Consider the following 24955-nt stretch of genomic DNA (forward strand, 5'->3'; position numbering starts at 1 on the left):
GAGTGGGTTGCCATGAGCTGTGGTTGTAGGTTGCAGAGGCTGCTTGTATCTGGTGTTGCTGTGGCTGTGGTGTAAGCCAGCAGCTACAGCTCTGATTGGACCCTAACCTGGGAACCTCCATATGCAGCAGGTGTGGCCCTCAAAAACCCAAAAAAAAAAAAAAAAAAAGGGAAAGAAAGAAAGAAAAAAGATTAAGGGGGATAAAATAGTTAAAACCTGGCTCACTTGGGCTCCTAGCCCATACTGCACTGGCAGTCCAGCTTATACCAAGGCTTTATATGGGTGATTATCCTGTCAATTAAGAACCCTCCAGAGGGGAGGATTATAAAACTCCAACAACACCCCTTTTCTCTTGGTAGAGGTATGTGTGATAGAATGGCTGATCTCATACCCCAACTTCTTACTCATTTCCTGTGTTTAACCTTGTGCTGTTATCCCCCACTAATAATGGCTGCCACGTGTAGTGAGTGCTTAATGTGTACTAGGCTACTGTGTACTATGCTAGGGGTTTTACATTTTACTGAAATCTGTCATCAGCCTCATTTTAGTAGGTGGTATTATCTGTTTTAGAGGAGGAAACTGAGGCTTAAATAAGTTATCGGGGTCACGAAGTAAGTGGTGGGTGGCAGCCAGTATGGCCATAGATAGTAAGACTTGAACCCAGGTACCACTTGAAGCTTAAAACTTCACCCACAATCTACAACCAAATCTTATCTATCCTTTCTTAGCCGTCTCTTGTGCCCCCCTCCTATTGTCACTGTCACTATCCCAACCCAAGATCCTACTGTAGCTTGCCTGATTTACTGCGTCATGATCACTTTTTCTATTCTGGCTTAATTCTGTTGGCTTACTTTTCCTAAACAGCACATCTGGGGAATAACCTAAAATTCCCAAAGGAAAGCAAACTTGGTAAAATGAAAAGACTATGAAGACTTACAAAGAGAACCTCAGAGATGTAAATGAGCTTCTCACCCCACCTACTAGCAATTTAAAGCAAAATGAGCAACACTACTATGGAGAAAAGTTTCCACAAAGACTAATCCCAAACAGGAGTGTGGAAGAGGAGACGGAAAGTAAGGACAATTATAATATGATCATGCAAAATGGAGAGTAAAAGAGTTCATGGGCTTTCCTACAATTTTTATTTTAAAAGTTAAATGTAGTAAACAAATAAAAAGCTTTTTACAATGAACAAATGCTCCAGTCCTTACTGTTTTAATGGTTTTTGACCTTAATTTGATGTGCAAATTTTATTAGTACAAGAATTTTTTTTTTTTTTTTTGCCTTTTGCCTTTTGCCATTTCTGGGGCCATTCCCGGCATATGGAGGTTCCCAGGCTAGGGGTCTAATTGGAGCTGTAGCCGACAGCCTGCGCCAAAGCCACAGCAACTCGGGATCCAGCCGTGTGTGCGACCTATACCACAGCTCACGGCAACACCAGATCCTTAACCGGCTGAGCAAGGTCAGGGATCGAACCCACAACCTCATGGTTCCCGGTCAGATTCGTTAACCACTGAGCCACGACAGGAACTCCCCACCCCGCAAGTATAAGAATTTCTAATTAGGAGCTCCCATCGTGGCACAGCGGAAAGGAACCATGAGGTTTTGGGTTCGATCCCTGGTCTTGCTCAGTGGGTTAAAGATCCGGTGTTGCCGTGAGCTAAGGTGCAGGTCTCAGACACGGCTCGGATCTGGTGATGCTGTGGCGTAGGCTGGCAACTGTAGCTCCAATTAGACCCCTAGACTGGGAACCTCCATATACCACAGGTGCAGCCCTAAAATGCAAAAAAAAAAAAAAAAAAAAAAGGAATTTCTAATTAAAACTAAATTCTATATTGGGCCCAGAACTTTCAGTGGTGGCACAGTCATTCTTATCTTCCTCACATACAACTTCAAGCAAGTCTCTTAAACTCACTAGCTCTCACTTCCCCCATCTATAAAATGAAGGTTTGAATAACATCCTAGCAAGTATTTTTAAATGCTACCTTAAAACTATATTAATGAGGTACATTTTAAAATGCTTGTAGGAATTTTTAGATAAAAGATAGCTTTCAAAGAAATAGCTGCAATTCACTGAATCTCATCTCTTTGGCTTCTGCATTGACTTGAATGTTGCACAATTCAGGTATATATTGAACTGAGTCTACCCAGAAGAGTATGTGGGGTATGTGGGTATTCATAAATTACCCATGTTCAAAAATAACAATTGGTTCATTTGGCTTTAATGGTTCAAAAGTCTTTTAGTAGCTAAAAAGCCTTTAGGTGTAGAATGTGTGAAAACTAGCCAAATCTTTGTTACACATCAACTTACAGGAACTGATTCTGGGCCATCTTAAGCAAAAGGGAATTTATTAGAAGATTATTTTAATTATGCATCAAGATTGCAAGTTCCCGGAGTGACCATGTAATTGGTCAAGCTTACTGGACCATGTGTCTGTATCCAAGCTGTATCAGAGGGCAGGTGCAAGCAGCTTCCTTAGTGGGAGGAAGCAGAAGGAAACAAGCTCTTAGAATTACCTTCCCCCTTCTTCCTACCAATGTATTACATATTCCCATCAAATGGAAGATGGGATGCCAGTAGGATGGTAGGGTTTGACAGACCTCAAAAGGATGAATACACACCATAACTTTATCTTGGGAATTACTTAAAAATATCTCTGATCCTAAATTACCTTATAGCTTTAAAGTAAATTTCAGGTATGATCATCAAAATCCAGCTATTTGAATTTTATACTTTCATAAATGCCAAATGAATATAAAGATTCCACTGTTGTTTACTTAACAAAGGAAACATCGAGAATATAACGACAAAAGTCAACGCTGAGAACATTCATTCATTCAACATTTATCGAGCACTTTCTATATGCTTGGCAGTGTGCTTGCCCACTTCTGCATTCTTTGGCTCGTGGTCCCTTCCTTATATCACCCCATCCTCCGGCTTCAGTCATCACATCTCCTACGACCTGCTCCCGCCTCTCAAAGGATCACTGAGATTATATTGGGCCCACCCGGATCATCTAAGTTTTGCTTGCTCCTCATCAGGAGACCCTTAACTTAATCAGAGCTACCAAGTCCCTCCCACCATGTAAGATAACATGTTCACAGGTTCTGGGCATCAGGACATGAATTATGGGGGGGGGGGGAAAGGACATTATTTAGCCCACTGAAAGGGGAATTCTATTTTTTCCCCCTAGGGCCTCACCTGCAGCATATGGAAGTTCTCAGCTAGGGGTGGAATCCGAGCTAGAGCTGCTGACCTACACCACAGCAATATCACATCCAAGCTGCATCTGCCACCTACACCACAGCTCACGATAACACTGGATCCTGAACCCACTGAGCAAGGCAAGGGATCGAACCCGCATCCTCATGGATACGAGGTGGCTTCCTAACCTGTTGAGCCATGACAGAAACTCCAATTCTCCTATTCTTACCCTTTCATTCCTAGACTTGCATTTTCTATCTATACTGGACCTGGCACTATATAATGAGTGATTTAGAGTGTAGACTGAGTTGCGGTGGAGAGCAGCCCATCTTCACAGGTTACTCTCTCCAAGCTTTTCCTTCAGTTTCAAAAGGTTTTTCCACCACTCCATCCAGCCAGCATTTTCTAGGTTCTGTTATTATGTGATAAGACCAGTGAATTCCATGAGCATGTGCCCACTGAAACACCTCCTTTGCTGTAAAGTGGGTCCCTAGGTCAAAGGCAGTGTTACACAGGATACATGTTGATAGATCAAACCCTTGTGAACCCTTGGTTAAATAACTTGGCCAACATCCTGTGGGCAGGAAAGGCAAACTCGTATCTGGAGATGTGAAGATTCTAGTGAAGGTGAATCTCTGTCCTTTCAGGAATGGAGTCCAGTGTAGTCAACTTGCTACTAAGTAGCTGCTTGGTTTCCTTAAGGGATGATGTGTATCAAGGGCTCAGTGTTGAATGTGAGGGAGTGGCCACTTGGTCAGCGGAAGCCACGATGTTGGCCTCTTGCAACCTGCATCCCTGCAAAATGACTGCGAATGTGAGCCCATTATGCCAGCACTGGGATAGCTGATGACTGCAGCTGCGGAAGATAACTGGCCGAGTCTTTTTGTTTATTTGGCTGAGTGCCTCTTCCGTGGTGGACTGCCCCCGGCAGGCATTGTTATATGACCCAAAGTTCTTTACTCACGTGCCCAATCCTACAGATTTCTCCACCGCTCCTTCTCCAGGCTTCCTTGGGCCTGATCATCTCATCTTTCTCATTCCAGGTCCAAGAAGATACAGTCTTACTTCAGGTCACTTCTTCCACAAAAAGTGGATGACTAGGAATACTGCCCTCAATTCTGCCTTTTTTGGAGAATTCCTGTCTCTTAGCACCACTCCTGAGTAGGGCTGTAGGGCAGCAAGTTTTGCACTTCTTTTGTTTTGAACCCATATTCCAAGAAAACCCATCAGCGAACTTACCTGGGGCTTTTTTGTCCTCCATCAGTTAGATGTAAGAGCCTCTCATGCAGCCATAATTGTGAGTTGAAGGAGGGACTTTGGTGCAAGAGTTCTAAGTATGACATGGGAGTCTGGGTCACCTGCCTGTGCACCTACTCACTTCCTCTGGCCCTACCTGCCACTGATCCCAGATGTACCACTTCCACCTTATGATGGAGTAACTTGGTGTCTGACAAAACCTAGCTCACGACGGGCTACAGGGTCACCTGATGTCCCATGAGATGCTCGGTTCTTACCAAGGCATACAAGAAACCATTTCTGAATGACATGTGGTTCTCTACCTTGTGATTCTCCAACTGGAGCTTGCCATAAACCCCCATGGCTGCTTTGTTTATCACAGATACTCTTGACTCATAGAACCTCCAGGACTAAACGGCCCAGGCAATAGGCTAGTTATACTGCAGCCTGTACCTGCTAGATCCTTTATGTGCTCTGGATCCAACTGAAAACTGTTACCCAATACACGAGTCAGAGCAGAATTCCCAAGTTCTAATTCCCACAAAGAAACCTGGAGCTTGATGTGCTTCCTTGGTGGCAGAATAATATTGATAAGGAGTTCCCATCGGGAGGGCAGTGGAAACAAATCCGACTAGGAACCATGAGGTTTCGGGTTCAATTCCTGGCCTTGCTCAGTGGGTTAAGGATCTGGCGTTGCCATGAGCTGTGGTGTAGGTGGCAGCCGTGGCTCGGATCTGATGTTGCTGTGCCTGTTGTGTAGGCAGACAGCTGTAGATTCAGTTCAGCCTCTAGCCTGGGAACTACCATATGCCGCAAGTGCAGCCCTAAAAAGGGGAAAAAAAAAAAAAAAGAAAGAAAAAAAAGGAAAAAAAATACATAAATAAAATAAAAAAAGAAACTAAGACAGTCTATATCTAACTACCTACCTAATATGTGGGTTATACCAGAATTCAGTTTTAGCTTCGTATTTAATATTTTCTACTTTGACCTTTAAAAATCCAAAGAGACAGATACCCACTCTCTGTCTCTTCTGGGCTCTCTAAAATTGTGTGGTCAAGAAATCTTGCAGGTTAGGAGTTCTGTGATTCAGTGGGTTAAGGATCAAGTGTTGTCACTACAGCAGCTTGGGTTGCTGCTGTGGGATGAGTTCGATCTCTGGCCTGGGAACTTCAACATGCCATGGATGCAGCCAAAAAAGAAACAGTCTTTCAGATTATTACCATCTAATCAGAAAGATACCACTGTATTTATTGCTACTATTTTAACATTCACTTTATAATATAGGTAAGCCTTTTTCAAAATAATTATAGCAAGAAATTCTTAGGTGCTTTAGATATTGAAACATTGTGTTAACTGAAGTACAGTATGTGTATTTATAATTGCGAAAGTGAATTTCCCCAATAAAGACTGTGAATGCTACTGTATTTATGTACAATTATTATAAACTTCTAAATAGTTTAAAAAAATAGAAAACATTTATGAAACAATGGCCCACAAAGCATTGGACATAGGCCATGAAGGGCAATGGTCCATGAAAGATGGAAAACAAACACAGTGAGTAATACGATTACTCCAACTTACAGCACAGAGCTTTCCAGGCTGTGGCCTAGCAGATTCCAAGGTGAGGAGATGCCACTGGGAGTCCTGGGAGCCCAAGTAACGAGCTCACAGAGAGATGCCAGAGAGGAGAGAGCCACACACAGAGGGAACTCCAGAGATGCTAACCGTTCCCTTACTCAGGTGAGTAATGATCAGCACTGGTGACAGGAAACTAGCCTAAGGCCAAGAAATGAACCACCTGAAAGGACTACAGGAAACCACACTCAGCGCTCACACAATGAGTGAATAATTCCTGTCCCTACCAGCCAGAGTAGAAAATCACAGAACGCAAACGGCATGGGTTAGAGAATTCAAAAGGAATGATTAGGGAGTTCCCTTCGTGGCTCAGCAGTTAATGATCTATGAGGATGTGGGTTCGATCCCTGGCCTCGCTCAGTAGATTATGGATCCAGAGCTGCTGTGAGCTGTGGTGTAGTCCACAGAGGCGGCTCAGATCTGGCGTGGCTGTGGTATAGGCCGGCAGCTTTAGCTCCAATTAGACCCCCAGCCTGGGAACTTCCATATGCTGCAGGTACAGCCCTAAAAAGGCCCCCCCCCAAAAAAAAGGCATATTTGAAAGGTCTTGCTTCAATAATGGAAAACAATCCTAGACTAAACGCTGCTCTAACAAACGTTTAAAAGCAAGATTCCAGAGTTCCCGCTGTGGCACAGTAGGATAAGGGTACATCATTGCCTCTACTGTGCTCAGGTCACTGCTGAGGCTCAGGTTTGATCCCTGGCCCAGGGAATTCCATATGCCACAGGTGCGGCCAAAAAAAAAAGCAAGACAAAAGGATCAAACTGTTCCCAAGCAACTTAACTATATTCCAGAACAAAGCTCAAAAGTGTTATTAGAGACAAGAAAACAGTTTTAACCACTTAAAATAATAGTTTAGTTTTATGGCTTGCTCAATGCAAAGTGGCTGCACTCTGAGGCTATTCAGAACAACTCATATTGTGTTTTTTCTTGCACGTGTGCCCAGGGTGGGAAAAACTGAATTTAAAATGCTTTTTCTACTTATTTGTTTCTCATTATTTTAAGTTTCCATATTTCTATATTTTAAATGTATACTTGTATTCATGTGTTAATACATGCATATCATTGATTAAAACTATACAGCTAATGAAGACAACACCTCACAGTTGAGGGAGTTTTATAAAATCATTATTCTTGTTTCTTAATCACAACTTCTCCATCAAGTGAGTACATTAATCAGCAACTAATACCGATGCTTGCAAAGGAAACCTTTAGAGCTTTTACCAAGTTCTGGATTGAGGCAACAAGGATTCTGAGCCTCCTGACCCCTTCTGTCTTTTTGCCTTAGCTCCATTAGATGGCTCTTCTGGATCAGGCCAATCCACCAAGTGCTCGGAGAAAACTATAACGTACATGGATATACTCAGTGGAGAAAAAGCCTCCAGGGCCCTCATTTTCTTTCATTCACACACAACTCCTGCTCACGCTAAAACTCCCAGCTGGAGTTCCCGTCGTGGCACAGTGGTTAACGAATCTGACTAGGAACCATGAAGTTGCAGGTTCGGTCCCTGCCCTTGCTCAGTGGGTTAATGATCCGGCGTTGCCGTGAGCTGGGGTGTAGGTTGCAGACGCGGCTCGGATCCCGCGTTGCTGTGGCTCTGGCGTAGGCCGGAGACTACAGCTCCAATTGGACCCCTAGCCTGGGAACCTCCATGTGCCGTGGGAGCGGCCCAAAGAAATAGCAAAAAGCCAAAAAAAAAAAAAAAAACAAAAAAAAAAACCTCCCAGCTTAGGCAAGAAACCCTGCTCCCACCTTCCTAGTCACCCTCCTCACCTCCCACAACACAGAATCCCAAATGTGGGTGGCTGCCCCCCCTATGTGTGCCTGTAAAAGCCCCTGTGCTCCTACATGTGCACCACGTACACAGGATTGCGTTGTTTCCTCTGTGTTCATGTCACCAGACGGTGACTCCACTGTTGGCAGGACTCAGCTTTACTCACCTCTACGTCCCTGGCCTTCGGCAGAGCCTGATGGCGAGAGTGCCCAGAAGATCCTAATTCGCCAGTGAATGGCTTTTCAAAATAAGGACATTCTGCTGTTAGTGAAGCGAATGGACAGCAGTCCCTCACAGGCAAGCTGGGAAATGGTAGTTCATCTCCTCCAAAGGCTGACTGACGGGGAATTCACGATAACCATCACGACATGTCACTGTGATAACAGTTCATGCATGTTAACTCATGTGGACCCAACAACCACCTTTAGGAAAAGCTCAGTTGTTCACTCTAACGAGAGATTCATGACTTGCCTCAGGTTACACTCAAAGTAGAGGAACCAGGAGTTGAATGAGTGGAACCTAAATTCCATGAAGACAGAGCCCATGACAATCTTCCTCCACTACTAACACTCAGGGCCTGTTCAAGCTTTCCTTTCTCTTTCTTTTTCTTTTTCTTTTTTTTTTTTTTTTCTTTTTTTGGCCACCCCACGGCATATGGAGTTCCTGGGCCAGGGATTGAATCTGAATCAGAGTTGCACCCTATGCCACAGCTGTGGCAACATCAGATCCTTAACCCACTGTGCCAGGCCAGGGATCGAACCCGTGTCCCTGCTGTCATAGAGACACTGTGGGTCCTGTTGCGCCAAAGCAAGAACTCCTCAGGGCCTGTTTTATATACTAGGTCAAATGAAGTCATTCAGGTGCACCTCTCCTTGGCTTGTGGCAGGAAGGGAACTCCTCAGCTCCTGGACAGTGGCTCCCTGACTCATCTTCCTCATTGTTTCTCCCCTGCCCTCCTCCCTTTATTGGCTCAAGCCCCAGCTCAGCATCTTTAATTTGCAAGAAAGCCAAAGGCACACATGTGAGAAGAAACTCAATATGTAGAAAAAGAAAAGATGAAGACAAACACAGGAGGGCTGTTCTGTGGGATGGGAATGGAAATGAGCAGGCACCCTCTGCGGGATCGCATAATAGCCAACATTCCCGGGGGGCGGGGGGGGGGGCGCTACAGTGCACAGGACCCTGTTCTTTGATCCCGACAATAAGCCCCACCTTCCACACATCTCTCACCACTTCTTCTGTCCCAAAGTGACCTAATGGCAATGCTCCAAAGTGTTCAAACTTCGGCACCTGTATTCTCTTCAAACCGCACCAGCTTCTGCCCTGACTCCACTTATCAAAACTTTACCTTTTTTTTTTTTTGGCCATACCTGTGGCTTGCAGAAGTTTCTGGGCCAGGGATCAAACTGGAGCCATAGCTGTAACCAGAGTCACAGCAGTGACAACATTAGATCCTTAACACACCAAGTCACTAGGGAACTCCCAAAACCTTAGCCAATTTTTAAGAGCCAATACAAATAATACCTCTCTGAAAACCTTCCCATTCAATTCTCGAAGCTTTTCTTCCCCACCTGTTTACTCCTACAACTCAATGTCACTCCTATGGAACTTACTGTGCTCCGAATCTTTCAGCAATTGTGTTATTTTTGCTGCAAGCTTGGGAGCTCCTCAGAGACAGTATCTAATGTCTCCCCCCATTTCCTTGGCACACGTACAGAGTAGACACTTTTTTTTTTTTTTTTTTTTGGTCTTTTTGCCATTTCTTGGGCCACTCCCCACGGCATATGGAGGTTCTCAGGCTAGGCGTCCAAATCTGAGCTGTAGCCACCGGCCTACACCAGAGCCACAGCAACACGGGATCCGAGCCAAGTCTGCAACCTACACCATAGCTCACGGCAACGCCAGATCCTTAACCCACTGAGCAAGGCCAGGGATGGAACCTGAAACCTCATGGTTCCTAGTTGGATTCACTAACCACTGAGCCACGACGGGAACTCCCCAGAGTAGACACTTAATATTTGCAGAATAACACAAACAGCACCAATCCTGTCCTTATCACTACAGTTGCAAGAGAAAAACAAGCAGCCCAGCCCAACTCCAGCCAGCCAAATGCCAGGTACAATCATAAGGCTGATAGAGCCACATTTTTTTAATGGCCACAACTGCAGCCTATGGAAATCCCCAGGCCAGGGACTGAATCCAAGCTGCAGATCCATATGCCAGATGCTTCAACCCACTGCACAGGGCCCAAGGACTGAACCCATGCCTCCGAAGTGATCCAAGCCTCTGCAGTCAGATTCACAACCCACTGCAGCACAGTGGGAACTCCAAGCCACACTTAGCTACATTTCCTTCATCAGGCAAACAAGCCCAGATGGCTTCCAAGTGTACCAAAACAAAGCTCTGACGAGTGATTCTCAACAATCAGTCATCCCAAAGATAAACTATGATTCCCACAGTAAACAGTGGCACTGGCAGACAGCCATAAATTAAGGTGAGACTTGGAAACCAAGAATATCTTACATTCCTTATAACTCCTCACGTGAGCCCTGATGTTGTCGGCCAGGGAAGGAAGATGAAAAGGCACCTGAGGCTTAAAAATAGAAGACCTTAATTCGAACTTTAAAAATGTGAATTAACAATCGGCAGCTGCTGCACAAGCCTAAGGCTGAAAATCTAGTTTCCCTATCATCTGGCTCAGGGGTAACAAGCCCGACTAGTATCTGTGAGGACTTGGGTTCAATCCCTGACCTTGCTCAGTGGGTTAAGGATCCAGCATTGCCACGAACTGTGGTGTAGGTCACAGACTCGGCTCGGATCTGGTGTTGCTATGGTTGTGTCGTTGGCCAGCAGCTGTAGCTCCCAATTGACCCCTAGCCTGGGAACCTCCATATGTCACCAATGTGGCCCTGAGACAAAAACAAAAACAAAAACAAAAAAAACCCAGAAATTTATTTGAAAAAATAAATACATAAAAGTCGTTCTTAATTTTTTTTCTATGACAATAAACCTAACATAGGACACCCCCCCCCCCAACACACACACAATCAATCAGGAATGCTAAAGTAGGGGATGAAGTTAATTCACTGGAATAATTTTTGTCCTCTTCCCTCCCTAACTTAGTCAAAATAACAAAGCAACACCACTTTAATGTCTTGATTCTGGACTCCGCTGTTTAAGTCCCTCGATTTTATTTCTCAAATCCATCCACCTTCCACTGCCACCACCCCAGTCCAAGCCACCATCATCTCAGGCCTGAACACCCACAGAGGCCTCCTAGCTGCTCTCCCTGCTTTCTTCCTGGTACTGCTCCAGATGATTTTCTGTACTGTAGCTGTAGTGATTTGGAGAATAGCACTGTCTTTCACTCTAAAATAACCAATGTCCTATGTACAACTGCTTATTAGGTAATAGCCATGTGAGACCATGCAAAGATACTCTCATTCTGCAAATGAAAAAATCCATGGTCAAAAGAATACTGGAACCTTGTAGCCCAAGTCAAAAAGAGCTGAGGTCAGAATTCATGACTGTACGGACAGGCCTTATTTCAAGGAGCCATACTGCTTCTCCCAGATAGGTAGCTCCTTCTTAGTGTGTTAATGGAAGACAAACGAAATGACATGTATTAGTTTAGAGCCTGCCTTCTGGGCCACAAACTATTAAAGCAGATTACCAGGAGACAGGAGGGGTGAGACCCCAGCCTGAGCTGATGCTTTAAGGATCACTCACATGTAGATCCTCCTGGCTCAGGATCCAACTTCTCTAGCCAACCAGAGGACAGGGGCGGCATTCCAGATCCAGGACTATGTGATCCACGTGGGGAGCATAGGATTTCACTAGCTGGATGTGCAGGATTTGTGTTTTCCATGGCTTCCCGTGCACCTGCCAAAGAAGTGTGGCAAGGCGAGTTTCTGCAGCTTCCGCCCACCTTTGCCACTCTGGCTTGATGGCCGCTGATTGCATTTCTCTCCTAGAATCACTAGCAGCTCCATTTTTCAACTGGTTGGTGATAATTTGCTGAAGAGAAGGCCGATACTCCTTTTCCGTTTCACTGCTTCCAGTAGGCTGCAGCTTCTTCCCCGGGAAAGACTCCACATTTTGGTGAATATGCAAAATGCCTCCAGCATCCTGTCTTAGCACTTGGCAGGCAATAGGCCAGCCTTCTTCAGAGCTGGGAATCAGCCCCAGGTTCACCCTGTCTGCGATGTTTGAGAGCCTCAGTTTTCTGTTATCCCCAAAGTGTATTTGGCACCGATCTGCTACTCCATTGAGCTCAAGGTTATTTCTCAGCGCAACTACAGCATGGGGGTTCCACTCACAGGCATGGACGAAGGCAGCACCAGCATGAACTAGGAAAGGCAAGGTAAAATAACCAATCCCCGCATAGAGATCCACCAGCACCTCTCCAGCACAGGGCAGCGATGCCACACGAAGCTTCTCGGTGATGTTTCCGAAGGAGAACATGCATTGGGTTACGTCAAACTTATACCGGATCCCATTATCCACATGCTCTACCCAGCCATGGTCGCCCAGCAGCAGACTCACAGCTGGAGTTCTAGTGCCATCGGGTGATATCCGCCCTCGTTTGGCCAAACGCCGGACTCCAAGTGCCGAGGCAATAGTCTCCCAGAGTTCTGGTTCCAGATTTCTCCATTGCTTGGCTTGGAAACAGCCCTCACTCAGCAACAAGAGGTCACCGTGTCGCTGCCAAGATCGGGGCAGATCAGCCTCCAACTCCGCTGACCACGTAACTCCGCGGCTCTCTGCCCAGCGACTCACCTCAAGACACAACCTTTGGGCAGGTGAACAACCCTGGGTTTTCTTTGAAGGAACCGGATGCAGGAGCTGCGTTAGCACACAGGTGCTGCCTGGAGCCACACGATCCCTCAGCTCTCGCAGGTGCTGCTCAGAGAGGGCCTCTCCCAGCACCGGTAGCGCCACGGTACCATCAGGCATCTTTTCCACACGGTGCTGTCTATCCAGGAGTTTTTGCTTCTCGAGATACTCCCTGTACCGCTGGGTAAACCGAGGTTCAGTCACAACTGCGACAACAGACGCGGGCTTCCCTCCTTCCTTTTCCATGCTGCCTGCCCCACATTCTTTCGGATTCCTTCCACCAGACTCTCTAATCAGAGTCCACACACCTACGGCAGTACATTCACACGCCTAGGGGCGCATAGGGCCTGCCGGGGCCGGAAGTGAGGTCAAAAGGGCAGGCCGGAACTAAGTGATACTTCGCGCTCGTTGACGAACGGCGCCGCTTTGGCGGTGTGAAGCCGCTGCCGCCATCTTTGTTGTGGCTGGCCATTAGTAGCCGGTGCCTAAGCGAAAATTAATGACACAAAGGGGTTCGATCCCCGGCCTGGGAACTTTCTCATGCGTGGGCGCTGCCAAACGAAGAAAAGACAAAAAAAAAAAAAAAAAAAAAAAAAAGGAAGGAATTCTGTTTCAAAACTTCAAATTATTTGGTATTCCTCCATAACCTTCATGCACTCTCTTCAGTGCTTCTCACAGACCCAAAGAGAGACATGCCCCGGGAACGATGGGTTCAATTTCGAGAAAGCCTTCTCCTAGTTTCTTGTTTCTCCCAGATCAGCGTCAGGTGCCAATATTGGTTGAGAGTGAAGAACCAGAGGTAGCTTCATCATTCCTTTTCCGAAGCAAGGATGGTCACTACCACCTCCCTATCCCGTGGTTTATGACACAAATGGTTGGAAATCAAAAGGATCTGAGTTCAGGTAAATCATACCACCTCTCAGACATAATCTTTACCTATAAAAAGAGAATTATGTTAATTTCCTCAGAGGATTGCTACAGTGATTAGAGATATTATGTATAAAATGCTTTGAACAGTGACTAATAAAGAGTAGATACTCAGGGGATGCAAGCTGGCCTGGGTCACCCAGGAAATCAGTGGTAGAGGGCACCTCCCAAAAAGGCGACTGCCCCAGCATCACAGAGGTGTAAAGCCTAGAAGTTACATCTTGATACCACAAGAATGTAAGGTCACACTGAGGCCGAGAAGGAGCCTAGTTTAAAGAGGATTTCCCTGAAGAGCTACACCAGCCCTGGACTTCTACATTAAAATAGATATACCTCCCCACCCACCGCAGAGCTGCTGTTTTGGACTTTCCATTACTTGCTGCCAAATACACTTACACATCCGGATTAACTATGTCACTAAGGGATTTCTAATAGAGATTGATGGAAAAAGTCCCAGTGGGAAAGAGTAGGGTCCCCGAGAGCCCTGAAAATCCAAACCATCTGAAACCCAAGAATTCAGAGGCTTCCGCTACTTTGGTGCTGGTTCTTGCTGTCATCTAGTGGCAGTATTTTGGAACTAAAATTCTTTCTAGGAAATGCAAATCAAAACAACAATGGGATACCATCTCCAAGCCTGTCAGAATGGCTGTCATCAAAAAGACAAGAGGAGGAGTTCCTGTCGTGGTTCGGTGGTTAGTGAATCTGACTGGGAACCATGAGGTCACAGGTTCGATCCCTGGCCTTGCTCAGTGGGTTAAGGATCTGGCATTGCCGTGAGCTGTGGTGTGGGTCGAAGATGCGGCTCGGATCCCTCATTGCTGTGGCTCTGGCAGCTACAGCTCCGATTCAACCTCTAGCCTGGGAACCTCCATGTGCTGCAGGTGCGGCCCTAAAAAGACAAAACGACAAGAGGAGGGAGTTCCCACTGTGGCTCAGCACAAACCTGACCAGTATCCATGAGGATGCTCAGTGGGTTGAGGATCCAGCATTGCCACAAGCTGCGGTATAGGTCGCAGATGTGGCTCAGATCTGGCATTGCTGTGGCTGTGGCATGGGCCAGCAGCTGTAGCTCTGATTCAACCTCTAGCCCAGGAACTTCCATAGGCTGAGGATGTGGCCCTAAACAAACAAACAAACAAACAAACAAACAAAACAGGCAAGAAACAAGAGTGTTGGTTGACAAGGATGTGAGGAAAAGGGAACTCTCATTATACACTGTTGGTGGGAATGTAAATTGGTACAGCTACAATGGAAAACAGTATGGAGGGTCCTCAAAAACTTAACAAGAGAACTACCACAGTGAGTCAGGGATTCCACTTCTGCGTATTTATCTGAAGAAAACAAAAACACTAATTTGAAAAGATCTATGCGCCCCTGTATTCACTGCAGCACTACTTATAACAGCCACAACCTAAGTGGCCAGCCATAGATGAATGGATAAAGAAGATATGATAAATATATATACAGCATAGAATATTACTCATCCATAGAAAAAACTGCCATTTACAGCAGAAGGTATGCACCCAAAGGGGATTGTGCTGAGTGAAATAATCAGAAAGAGAAAAACATGGATACCCTATGAGATCACTTAGATGTGGAATCTAAAAAACAAAATAGGAGTTCCCTCCGTGGCTCAGTGGTTAACAAACTGGACTAGGATCCATGAGGACGTGGGTTCGATCCCTGTTCTCGCTCAGTGGGTTAAGGATCCAGCATTGCTGTGAGCTGTGGTGTAGGTCGAAGACAAGGCTCGGATCCCGCATTCCTGTGGCTGTGGCATACATAGCCCAGCGGCCACAGCTCCGATTCGACCCCTAGCCTGGGAACTTCCATATGCTGTAGTTACGGCCCTAAAAAAGCAAAAAAGTAAAGTAAAATAAATAAAAATAAAAAGCACAACAAATGAACAAACACAAAACAGAAACAGATTCAGAGATACAGAGAACAAACTGGCAGTTGCCAGAGTGGGACAGGGACAGACAAAATAGATGAAGGGGCATAAAAGGTACAGACTTCCAGCTGCAAGATAAATAAGTCACGGGGATGTAAGGTACATATACAGAACATAGTCAATAATAGTGTAACAACTTTTTGGCGTTCCCACTGTGGCTCAGTGGATCAAGAACCCAACACAGTGTCTGTGAAGGTGCACGTTTGATCCCTGGTCTCGCTTAGTGGGTTAAGAATCCGGCATTGCCGCAAGCTGTGGAGTAGGTTGCAGATGTGGCTCAGATCTGGCATGGCTGTGGCTGTGGCATAGGTTGGCAGCAGCAGCTCTGATTCCACCCCTAACCTGGGAACTTCCATATGCTGCAGGTGCGGCCCTGAAAAAGAAAGAAAAAGAAAGAAAGAAAGAAAGAAAGAAAGAAAGAAAGAAAGAAAGAAAGAAAGAAAGAAAGAAAGAAAGAAAGAAAGAAAGAGGGAGGGAGGGAGGGAGGAAGAAAGAAAGAAAAAATTAATATTGTAACAACTTTTCTATGGTGATGGGTAACTGGTCCCCCACCACATGCCCCCACCCTCCTGGCCACAACCCTCACTGCTGACCTCTGGGATTAAGATATTAAGGAGACAAGATATTAAGTCCATCCTTCATAGGATGGACTTGCCCTACACAAATTTGGGAAGCAGAAGGTCCCTTAGCTTGGCCCAGACACTGAGGAGATGAAGAAGCCCATGTAGCCTCATTCTTGTCCCCATCCACTGCCAAGCACAACGATACAATCCTCTGAAACACGTGTTAGCCTTATCCCTGCCCCCAGTACATGTCCAGCCACTCCTGGGAGAGAAACTCTCCACCTACAAGAGCCCCAGCTCTGCAGTGTGCCCCTTGGTCCTGTGGGTGAGGCAGGGGGTAACCGACCCCTTCCCTGGCCCCTGCCCTTGCTGCTCTGCTTTTGGAGAGTGCTAAATTATGGAAAACCCTTGGGGCCACCCCTACCATCCTCCAGGACCTCTATTTTAAAATGTCTCTGTTTAAAAAATAAATAAACCAACTAAAATGGAAAAAATAGAAATCATTTTTTAAAAAATAGGGAGTTTCCGTTGTGGCTCAGCCAGTTGAGGACCCAACATTGTCTCTGTGAGGATGTGGGTTCAATTCCTGGCCTGGTTCTTTGGGTTAAGTATCAGTGTTGCCACAAGCTGCAGTGCAGGTAGAAGATGTGGCTCTGATCTGGTGTTGCAGTGGCTGTGGCCTAGGCCACAGCTGCAGCTCCGATGGACCCCTAGCTCTGCAACTTCCATATGCTCCAGGTGCAGCCATAAAAGGAGAGGAGAAGAGAGGCAAATAGAATACTCAGGAGATATTTTATAATGTAATAATTTGAATTGATTACATGGCAGATATTAAATATCTGTGAAAGTATCTTGATATAGTTCATAAGGATAAGGGGGAAATTCCCCTACAGATAAATTCAAATAATTGAAAATAAGATTTGTAAAAAAAGCCCTGTCCTTTCTACTTACCTCCCACTATTCTGTGGATTAAAATATTGAGACTGGAGAAGTTACCATTCATCAGATCCCTCATTCACATAAGGTTATGACTAAAATACTTTGTTTCCTGACACCTATTTGGTATCAATCAGAGTTGTTGTTTTCAGTCTTATCTTAGATTCCATGCAGAAAACACCCAGCAGGGGCAGAGTAGAAGACCCTCTTGGTGCCCCCATATATCCTTGGGACTCACCATTCTTGTTTATGCCAACCGAATGGCTTCCAACTGCAAACACTTAGGAGTCTCGCCTGATGGCTTTCTCTGCTCACCAGAACAGGCTTAGCCCAATTCCAGGGCACTAATGGGAATCAATACCCATCCATCCCTCTCTGGGGAGCATGCTTCAACCAGTGCCTAGTGGAAGATAGTGAATAAATTTTCCAGCTTCCACACGCCTAGCTTGGAATATCTCTGAGAGATGTTCGGTACTATCTCCCAGAATTCTCTCAGGACTTCAGGACTGTTTTTCGGTTTTGCTTTTCAGCAATCCTCTCTATGTCCTGCACTTGCAGTTTTTCTCTTTTCTCTTTTTCCTGTTTTATTCCCATCAGTATTCAAGCACGCCACCCCTTGCCTACTTTAACAACCTCTCTCTTCACTCTTCCATTCCCCAAGCTCATATTTCCTACCATTCTGTATCTGCCACTTCCAACTCCACTACTCTTTGTGTCTTCGATATCTCAACTTGGTGTCTAACAGGCAGCTCATACTTAATATGCCTAAAACAGATTTCTTTTTGCCACTGCCACCACATATATAATGGTACCATATGTTCCAGCACCCACACTTGCTCAAGCACACAATTTAGAAAGTATCTTCAATCACCTCCTCCACTTCCATTTCCTTAACTTCCTATAACCATTTGATAGTTGGCTGCCATGTGCTTATATAGTCCATATACTCCAAAGTACATTCCAAAATAGTTTACCTCTCTTGAGAATCTCCCTAGGAACCTTCTGGCAGGTGGATTTCTGTAGCCACTTTCCCTACCTGTTTGAACTCTTGCCTTCTTTTCTATTCTCCAATACCAACCAGGATGAGAATTTTCAAGACATATTTTCTGATCCTATCCCTCCCTGCTGAAATATAGTTCCTGCCAACCCACTGTTCAAAGGACAAGCTCCTTGCCCTGGCCCACCAGACTATGAATAATCTGGCATTGAAAGCTCAGCCTGAGATGGAACTCTTCCCAAGGCTAGACATACTCTAGGGACACCTCTCTCCATTCACTTTCTAAAATAGGCCAAACCCTTTTTTGTGCTCTTTCCTTTGTATTTGCTGTTCCCTTTGTCTGAAATGCCCTTCCACTAGAAGATGCAATGGCTGGGGATTTGTCTGGGGCCTTCATTAAACACTCTCAAAAGTGTCACTCACTTCCTTCCACATCATGTCTATTTAACAGTGTTGGGAATTCCCGCTGTGGCTCGGCGGGTTAAGAACCCAACTGGTATCCATGAGAATGCAGGTTCAATCCCTGGCCTTGCTCAGTGGGTTAAGGATCCGGTGTTGCTGCAAGCTGTGGTGAAGGTTGCTGATGGGGCTTGAATTTGGTGTTGCTGTGGCTGTGGTGCAGGCTGGCAGATATGGCTCAGATTCTACCCTTAGCCTGGGAACCTCCATATGCCAAAAGTGTGGCCCTAAAAAAAAAAGACAAACCCCCAAACAAACAAAAAAACCTCAACACTGCTGATTTCTTCTTTAGCCCTCTCTTGTTATTTATCTGTTTACACTTATAAGCCTCTCTTCCCCCAAGAGTTCCTATTGTGGCTCATCGGGTTAAGAAGCTGACTAGTATCCATGAGGATGCAGGTTCGGTCTCTGGCCTCACTCACTGGGTTAAAGGATCTGGCATGGCCACAAGCTGCCCTGTAAGTCAGCAGCTATGGCTCAGATTTGACCTGTAGCCTGGGAACCTCCATATGCTTCGAATGCACCCCTTAAAAGATTTAAAAAAAAAAAGGAGTTCCCGTTGTGGTACAGTGGTTAATGAACCCGACTAGGAACCATGAGTTTGTGGGTTCGATCCCTGGCCTTGCTTAGTGGGTTGAGGATCTGGCGTTGCTCTGAGCTGTGGTGTAGGTTGCAGACTCGGCTCAGATCCCACGTTGCTGTGGCTCTGGCGTAGGCCAGTGGCTACAGCTCCAATTAGACCCCTAGCCTGGGAATCTCCATATGCCGCGGGAGCGGCCCTAGAAGAGGCAAAAAGACAAAAAAAAAAAAAAAAAAAAAAAAAAAGGCCTCTCTTCCCCAGTAACAAATAATCTTCTAATGGATAGGGGGTATTCTCTTTCTGTTTACAGCTATGGCCCCAGAATCTTTTACACTTCCTGGCTATGAGTAATGGTTTGGCAAATACTATAATTATTAAGAGAATGACTGTTCTGAGCTCCCAGAGAATTGAACACGTTCATACTTATTTAACTATTAGTTCATTCCACGAATGTAGAAATGATCAAAAATTCAAAAAAAAATTTGATACATTGAATGATCCTTGTATTAAACCTACAGATGAAAGGTTAAATGAGTTATGGAACATCTTTTAGATGGAAATATATAAATATGATGATGATGAGCATAAGAAATTTTAATGACAAGGAATGTTACTCTTAATGCAAGCCACGAAATCTGTAATTATGCCTTACACTATGGCATATCATTTATTTTTGTACATAAGTAAGTTTATTAGGGGATGCTCTAATATGTGAAAATTGACTCACTGAAATTCCTTGTATGCGATGCAGTTATAGATAAGCCTATTTTCTTTTATACACTTTGTCCCATTATAAATTGTATATTATGAACAAATGTTATTTCTATTTATTAGAAAAATCTTTAGGAGTTCCTGTCATGGCTCAGTGGTTAACGAACCCGACTAGCATCCATGAGGATGCGGGTCCGATCCCTGGCCTCGCTCAGTGGGTTAAGGATCCAGCGTTGCCGAGAACTGTGGTGTAGGTCGAAGACACAGCTCAGATTGTGCGTTGCTGTGGCTCTGGCATAGGCCTGTGGCCACAGCTCCAATTCGACCCCTGGCATGGGAACCTCCATATGCCATGTGTGCTGTCCTAAAGAGACAAGAAGACAAAAAAAATAAATAAATACGTAAATAAAATAAAAAGAAAGAAAAATCTTTACAAAATCTATGCTGCAGTAAGGAAAATTTTTTTTCTGGGTCCCATACAAATGGAAACTCCCTTTATTTTATTTTAGTTATTTATTTTTAGGGCTACAAGTGTGGCATATGGAAGTTCCCAGGCTAGGGGTCAAATTGGAGCTTCAGCTGCCAGCCTATACCACAGCCGCAGCAACACCAGATCTGAGTTAGATCTGCAGGCCTACACCACAGCAATGCCAGATCCTTAACCCAATGAGTGAGGCGAGGGATTGAACCTGTGTCCTCATGGATACTAGTTGGGTTCGTTACTGCTGAGCCACAATAGGAACTCCTGGAAACTCCCTTTAGTTTATTATTTATAGCAGGGGATGGGAGAAGTCAAATCTTAACGAAGAAGTGTTCTTTCTCTAGACTTCCTTCTGTTCTAAACTTGGTCTGGCATCTTGCAACAATAATTAAAGTAAGGTCACGCAGACTTTGAGCCAGACTACACCTTACTTTTAACCTGAGATAAACAAAATATTGGGGGATATGAGTTGAAATCTAACTTAATGTTTGGGAGTTGGAAATGGTCTTTTTAAAACTGCAAATTTTGGAGTTCCCGCTGTGGCACAACAGGATTGGCAGCGTCTTGGGAGACCTGGGTCACAGGTTCGATCCTCAGCCGGGTACAGTGGGTTAAGGATCTGGCATTGCTGCAGCTGCAGCTGAGGTCATGACCTCGGCTTGGATCTGATCCCTGGCCGGGTAACTCCATATGCTGCAGGGTAATCAAAAGTGAAAAAAAAAAAAAAAAAAGGTGCAGATTTACAAATAAGCCATGCTTGTAGACAGCCACCTTAATCCCTGTCACTCAAGCACATGACTTAACTTTCCCCACCAGTTCCATCACTTGACCTCATTAAAGTCAGAACAAAGCAAAAGCAAACAACAATGACAATAGAAAACAAGCTTGTAGATAACCCACGAGTTCATGTACAGAAAAGAATAGTTACTTAATAAAAGAGAAGTAGGTTGGGGAGATTAGCTGGAGAGGAGAGGGGGAGGTTGGGCAGCCTTTTCCACAGATTGCCTCTCCTAGAGTGGCCAGAAAGATTTAATTCCACCTTAGTCTCCATCACAGAGACCCCAGCGGCAGATGAGTTTGTGTAACCATCTCTTCTTGATGAGATGCCAGCACAATGAAGTCCAAGAGACCACATACCTCACAAGAGAGGCTGCATTCAATCCTTCAAGGGCTCTCCCTCCTGTAAACTGTCAGCTTTCACATAGGAAGGCGGTTCTGAACTGTGTTGGGCTGGCTATATTCCTCCATGGCTTGAAAGATCCTGGAGCCTGGACATTAAAAGGAATAATTGCTTCCCTTTAATTATTTTTCTCGCCAACACTTCTTCACTCTGCTGGCTATACCTGGAATGCCTTTCCCTTCCACGAGGTCCATCTTCTTTTGTTCATTTATTTTAGCATAACGTCTGCATTTTTTAAAGTTTTTTATTTTTTGCTTTTTAGGGCTGCACTCGTGGCATGTAGAGGTTCCCAGGCCAGGGGTCCAATCAGAGCTACAGCTGCCAGCCTATGCCACAGCCACAGCCACAGCAACGCAGGATCCGAGCTGTGTCTGGGACCTACCCCACAGCTCACAGCAATGCCAGATCCTTAACCCACTGAGTGAGGCCAGGGATCGAACCCGCAACCTCATGGTTCCCAGCTGGATTCGTTTCCAATGCGCCACGATGGGAACACCACTTCTGCATTTTTGAACACTATTTGCTTACCTCACCAGTGCTAAGCTCATGAAAGCACAGAGAATGAATAAGATGCAGTTCTTGCCTTCAGGCAACTCAATTCTGTGTTGCTGGTACACTCACAACTAACGTTAATACCTTGGGTTAAGTGCTACTGGAATTTCAGTTTCAGGTGCTTTGTGAGCACGGAGAAGAGATCAAGCCACCTGTCTCCTGCCTTTTGAAGAACACATTCTGTTGCTTTTCCTCCTACCTCATTGAACGTTGCTTCTTATGGGTAGAACTGTCTACCATTTCCTCCCTGTATGACGTCTCCTGGGCACCTCAATCTCGACACTTCCAAAACGTACTCGGTGTTCTCCCAACTCCATTTTTAGCTCGTGACACTTCATGCCTCTGCCAGTCTCCTGGACACTCACATAAGAAACCTGGGACGTTTCTTTTACTTATGTCTCACTCTTTCCCTCAATGTTCACAGTGAAGCCACCTCCATTTTTGGTGGCCTTGACCTGCTACACAGTTCCAGGAGGAACCTCTGTCTCTCCAACCCCAGTGACATGGCCCTAGACCTCACAGGTTCCTGAGCTGACGCCTGCCTTTGTTTATTTCACTGACAACACATGAAAATTTACTCCCTCTATGTTATGTCACTGTATTTGAATTACCACCAAGAGAGTAAAGAATTTTTTGAGGACTTAAAAAAATTTTAATTGAGTTAAAATTAACATAAAATATTACATTAGATTCAGGTGTACAATATAATGATTTGATATTTTTTATACATTAGGAAATGACTATTGCAATAAGACCAGTTACCACATCGCCATAGAAAAGTTGTTACAATATTAATTTTTTCTTTCTTTTTTTTTTTTTTTTCAGGGCTGCACCTGCAGCATATGGAAGTTCCCAGGTTAGGGGTGGAATCAGAGCTGCTGCTGCCAACCTATGTCACAGCCACGCCAGATCTGAGCCACATCTGCAACCTACTCCACAGCTTACGGCAATGCTGGATTCTTAACCCACTAAGCGAGACCAGGGATCAAACGTGCACCTTCACAGACACTGTGTTGGGCTCTTGATCCACTGAGCCACAGTGGGAACTCCAAAAAGTTGTTACACTATTATTGACTATGTTCTGTATATGTACCTTACATCCCCGTGACTTATTTATCTTGCAGCTGGAAGTCTGTACCTTTTATGCCCTTTCATCTATTTTGTCTGTCCCTGTCCCACTCTGGCAACTGCCAGTTTGCTCTCTGTATCTATGAATCTGTTTCTGTTTTGTGTTTGTTCATTTGTTGTGCTTTTTATTTTTATTTATTTTACTTTACTTTTTTGCTTTTTTAGGGCCGCAACTACAGCATATGGAAGTTCCCAGGCTAGGGGTCGAATCGGAGCTGTGGCCGCTGGGCTATGTATGCCACAGCCACAGGAATGCGGGATCCGAGCCTCGTCTTCGACCTACACCACAGCTCACAGCAACGCCGGATCCTTAACCCACTGAGCGAGAACAGGGATCGAACCCACGTCCTCATGGATCCTAGTCCAGTTTGTTAACCACTGAGCCACGGAGGGAACTCCTGTTTTGTTTTTTAGATTCCACATCTAAGTGATCTCATAGGGTATCCGTGTTTTTCTCTTTCTGATTATTTCACTCAGCACAATCCCCTTTGGGTGCATACCTTCTGCTGTAAATGGCAATTTTTCCTATGGATGAGTAATATTCTATGCTGTATATATATTTATCATATCTTCTTTATCCATTCATCTATGGCTGGCCACTTAGGTTGTGGCTGTTGTAAGTAGTGCTGCAGTGAATACAGGGGCGCATAGATCTTTTCAAATTAGTGTTTTTGTTTTCTTCAGATAAATACGCAGAAGTGGAATCCCTGACTCACTGTGGTAGTTCTCTTTTTAAGTTTTTGAGGACCCTCCATACTGTTTTCCATTGTAGCTGTACCAATTTACATTCCCACCAACAGTGTATAATGAGAGTTCCCTTTTCCTCACATCCTTGTCAACCAACACTCTTGTTTCTTGCCTGTTTTGTTTGTTTGTTTGTTTGTTTGTTTAGGGCCACATCCTCAGCCTATGGAAGTTCCTGGGCTAGAGGTTGAATCAGAGCTACAGCTGCTGGCCCATGCCACAGCCACAGCAATGCCAGATCTGAGCCACATCTGCGACCTATACCGCAGCTTGTGGCAATGCTGGATCCTCAACCCACTGAGCATCCTCATGGATACTGGTCAGGTTTGTGCTGAGCCACAGTGAGAACTCCTTCCTCTTGTTGTGTTTTTTGTTTTTTTTTTTCCTTTTTTTTTTTTGGTCTTTTTGTCTTCTTAGGGCCGCGCCTGCAGCACATGGAGGTTCCCAGGCTAGGGGTCGAATCGGAGCTGTAGCTGCCAGAGCCACAGCAATGAGGGACCCAAGCCGCATCTGCGACCCACACCACAGCTCTCGGCAATTCGGGATCCTTAACCCACCGAGCAAGGCCAGGGATCGAACCTGTGACCTCATGGTTCCCAGTCAGATTCGCTAACCACCGAACCACCACAGGAACTCCTCCTCTTGTCTTTTTGATGACAGCCATTCTGACAGGCTTGGAGATGGTATCCCATTGTTGTTTTGATTTGCATTTCCTAGAAAGAATTTTAGTTCCAAAATACTGCCACTAGATGACAGCAAGAACCAGCACCAAAGTAGCGGAAGCCTCTGAATTCTTGGGTTTCAGATGGTTTGGATTTTCAGGGCTCTCGGGGACCCTACTCTTTCCCACTGGGACTTTTTCCATCAATCTCTATTAGAAATCCCTTAGTGACATAGTTAATCCGGATGTGTCAGTGTATTTGGCAGCAAGTAATGGAAAGTCCAAAACAGCAGCTCCGCGGTGGGTGGGGAGGTATATCTATTTTAATGTAGAAGTCCAGGGCTGGTGTAGCTCTTCAGGGAAATCCTCTTTAAACTAGGCTCCTTCTCGGCCTCAG

General features: G+C 45.1%; 1 protein-coding gene across 1 annotated transcript; it reads right to left on the reverse strand.

The window, feature by feature from the left end:
- Positions 1–10783: 10783 nt before the first annotated feature.
- On the reverse strand, positions 10784–13252 carry TYW2 (tRNA wybutosine-synthesizing protein 2). Its single transcript, NM_001445038.1, is given in 1 exon segment — positions 10784–13252. A coding segment is annotated over 1 exon segment (1320 nt). The 5' UTR covers positions 12935–13252; the 3' UTR covers positions 10784–11614.
- Between the last annotated feature and the right edge of the window lie 11703 nt (positions 13253–24955).

The sequence above is a fragment of the Sus scrofa genome, chromosome 4 (assembly GCF_054392235.1).
Source record: "Sus scrofa isolate SSC_HxYL_T2T_F1_AM1 chromosome 4, Sscrofa_HxYL_maternal_Yorkshire_Landrace_v2.0, whole genome shotgun sequence".
NCBI lineage: Eukaryota > Metazoa > Chordata > Mammalia > Artiodactyla > Suidae > Sus > Sus scrofa.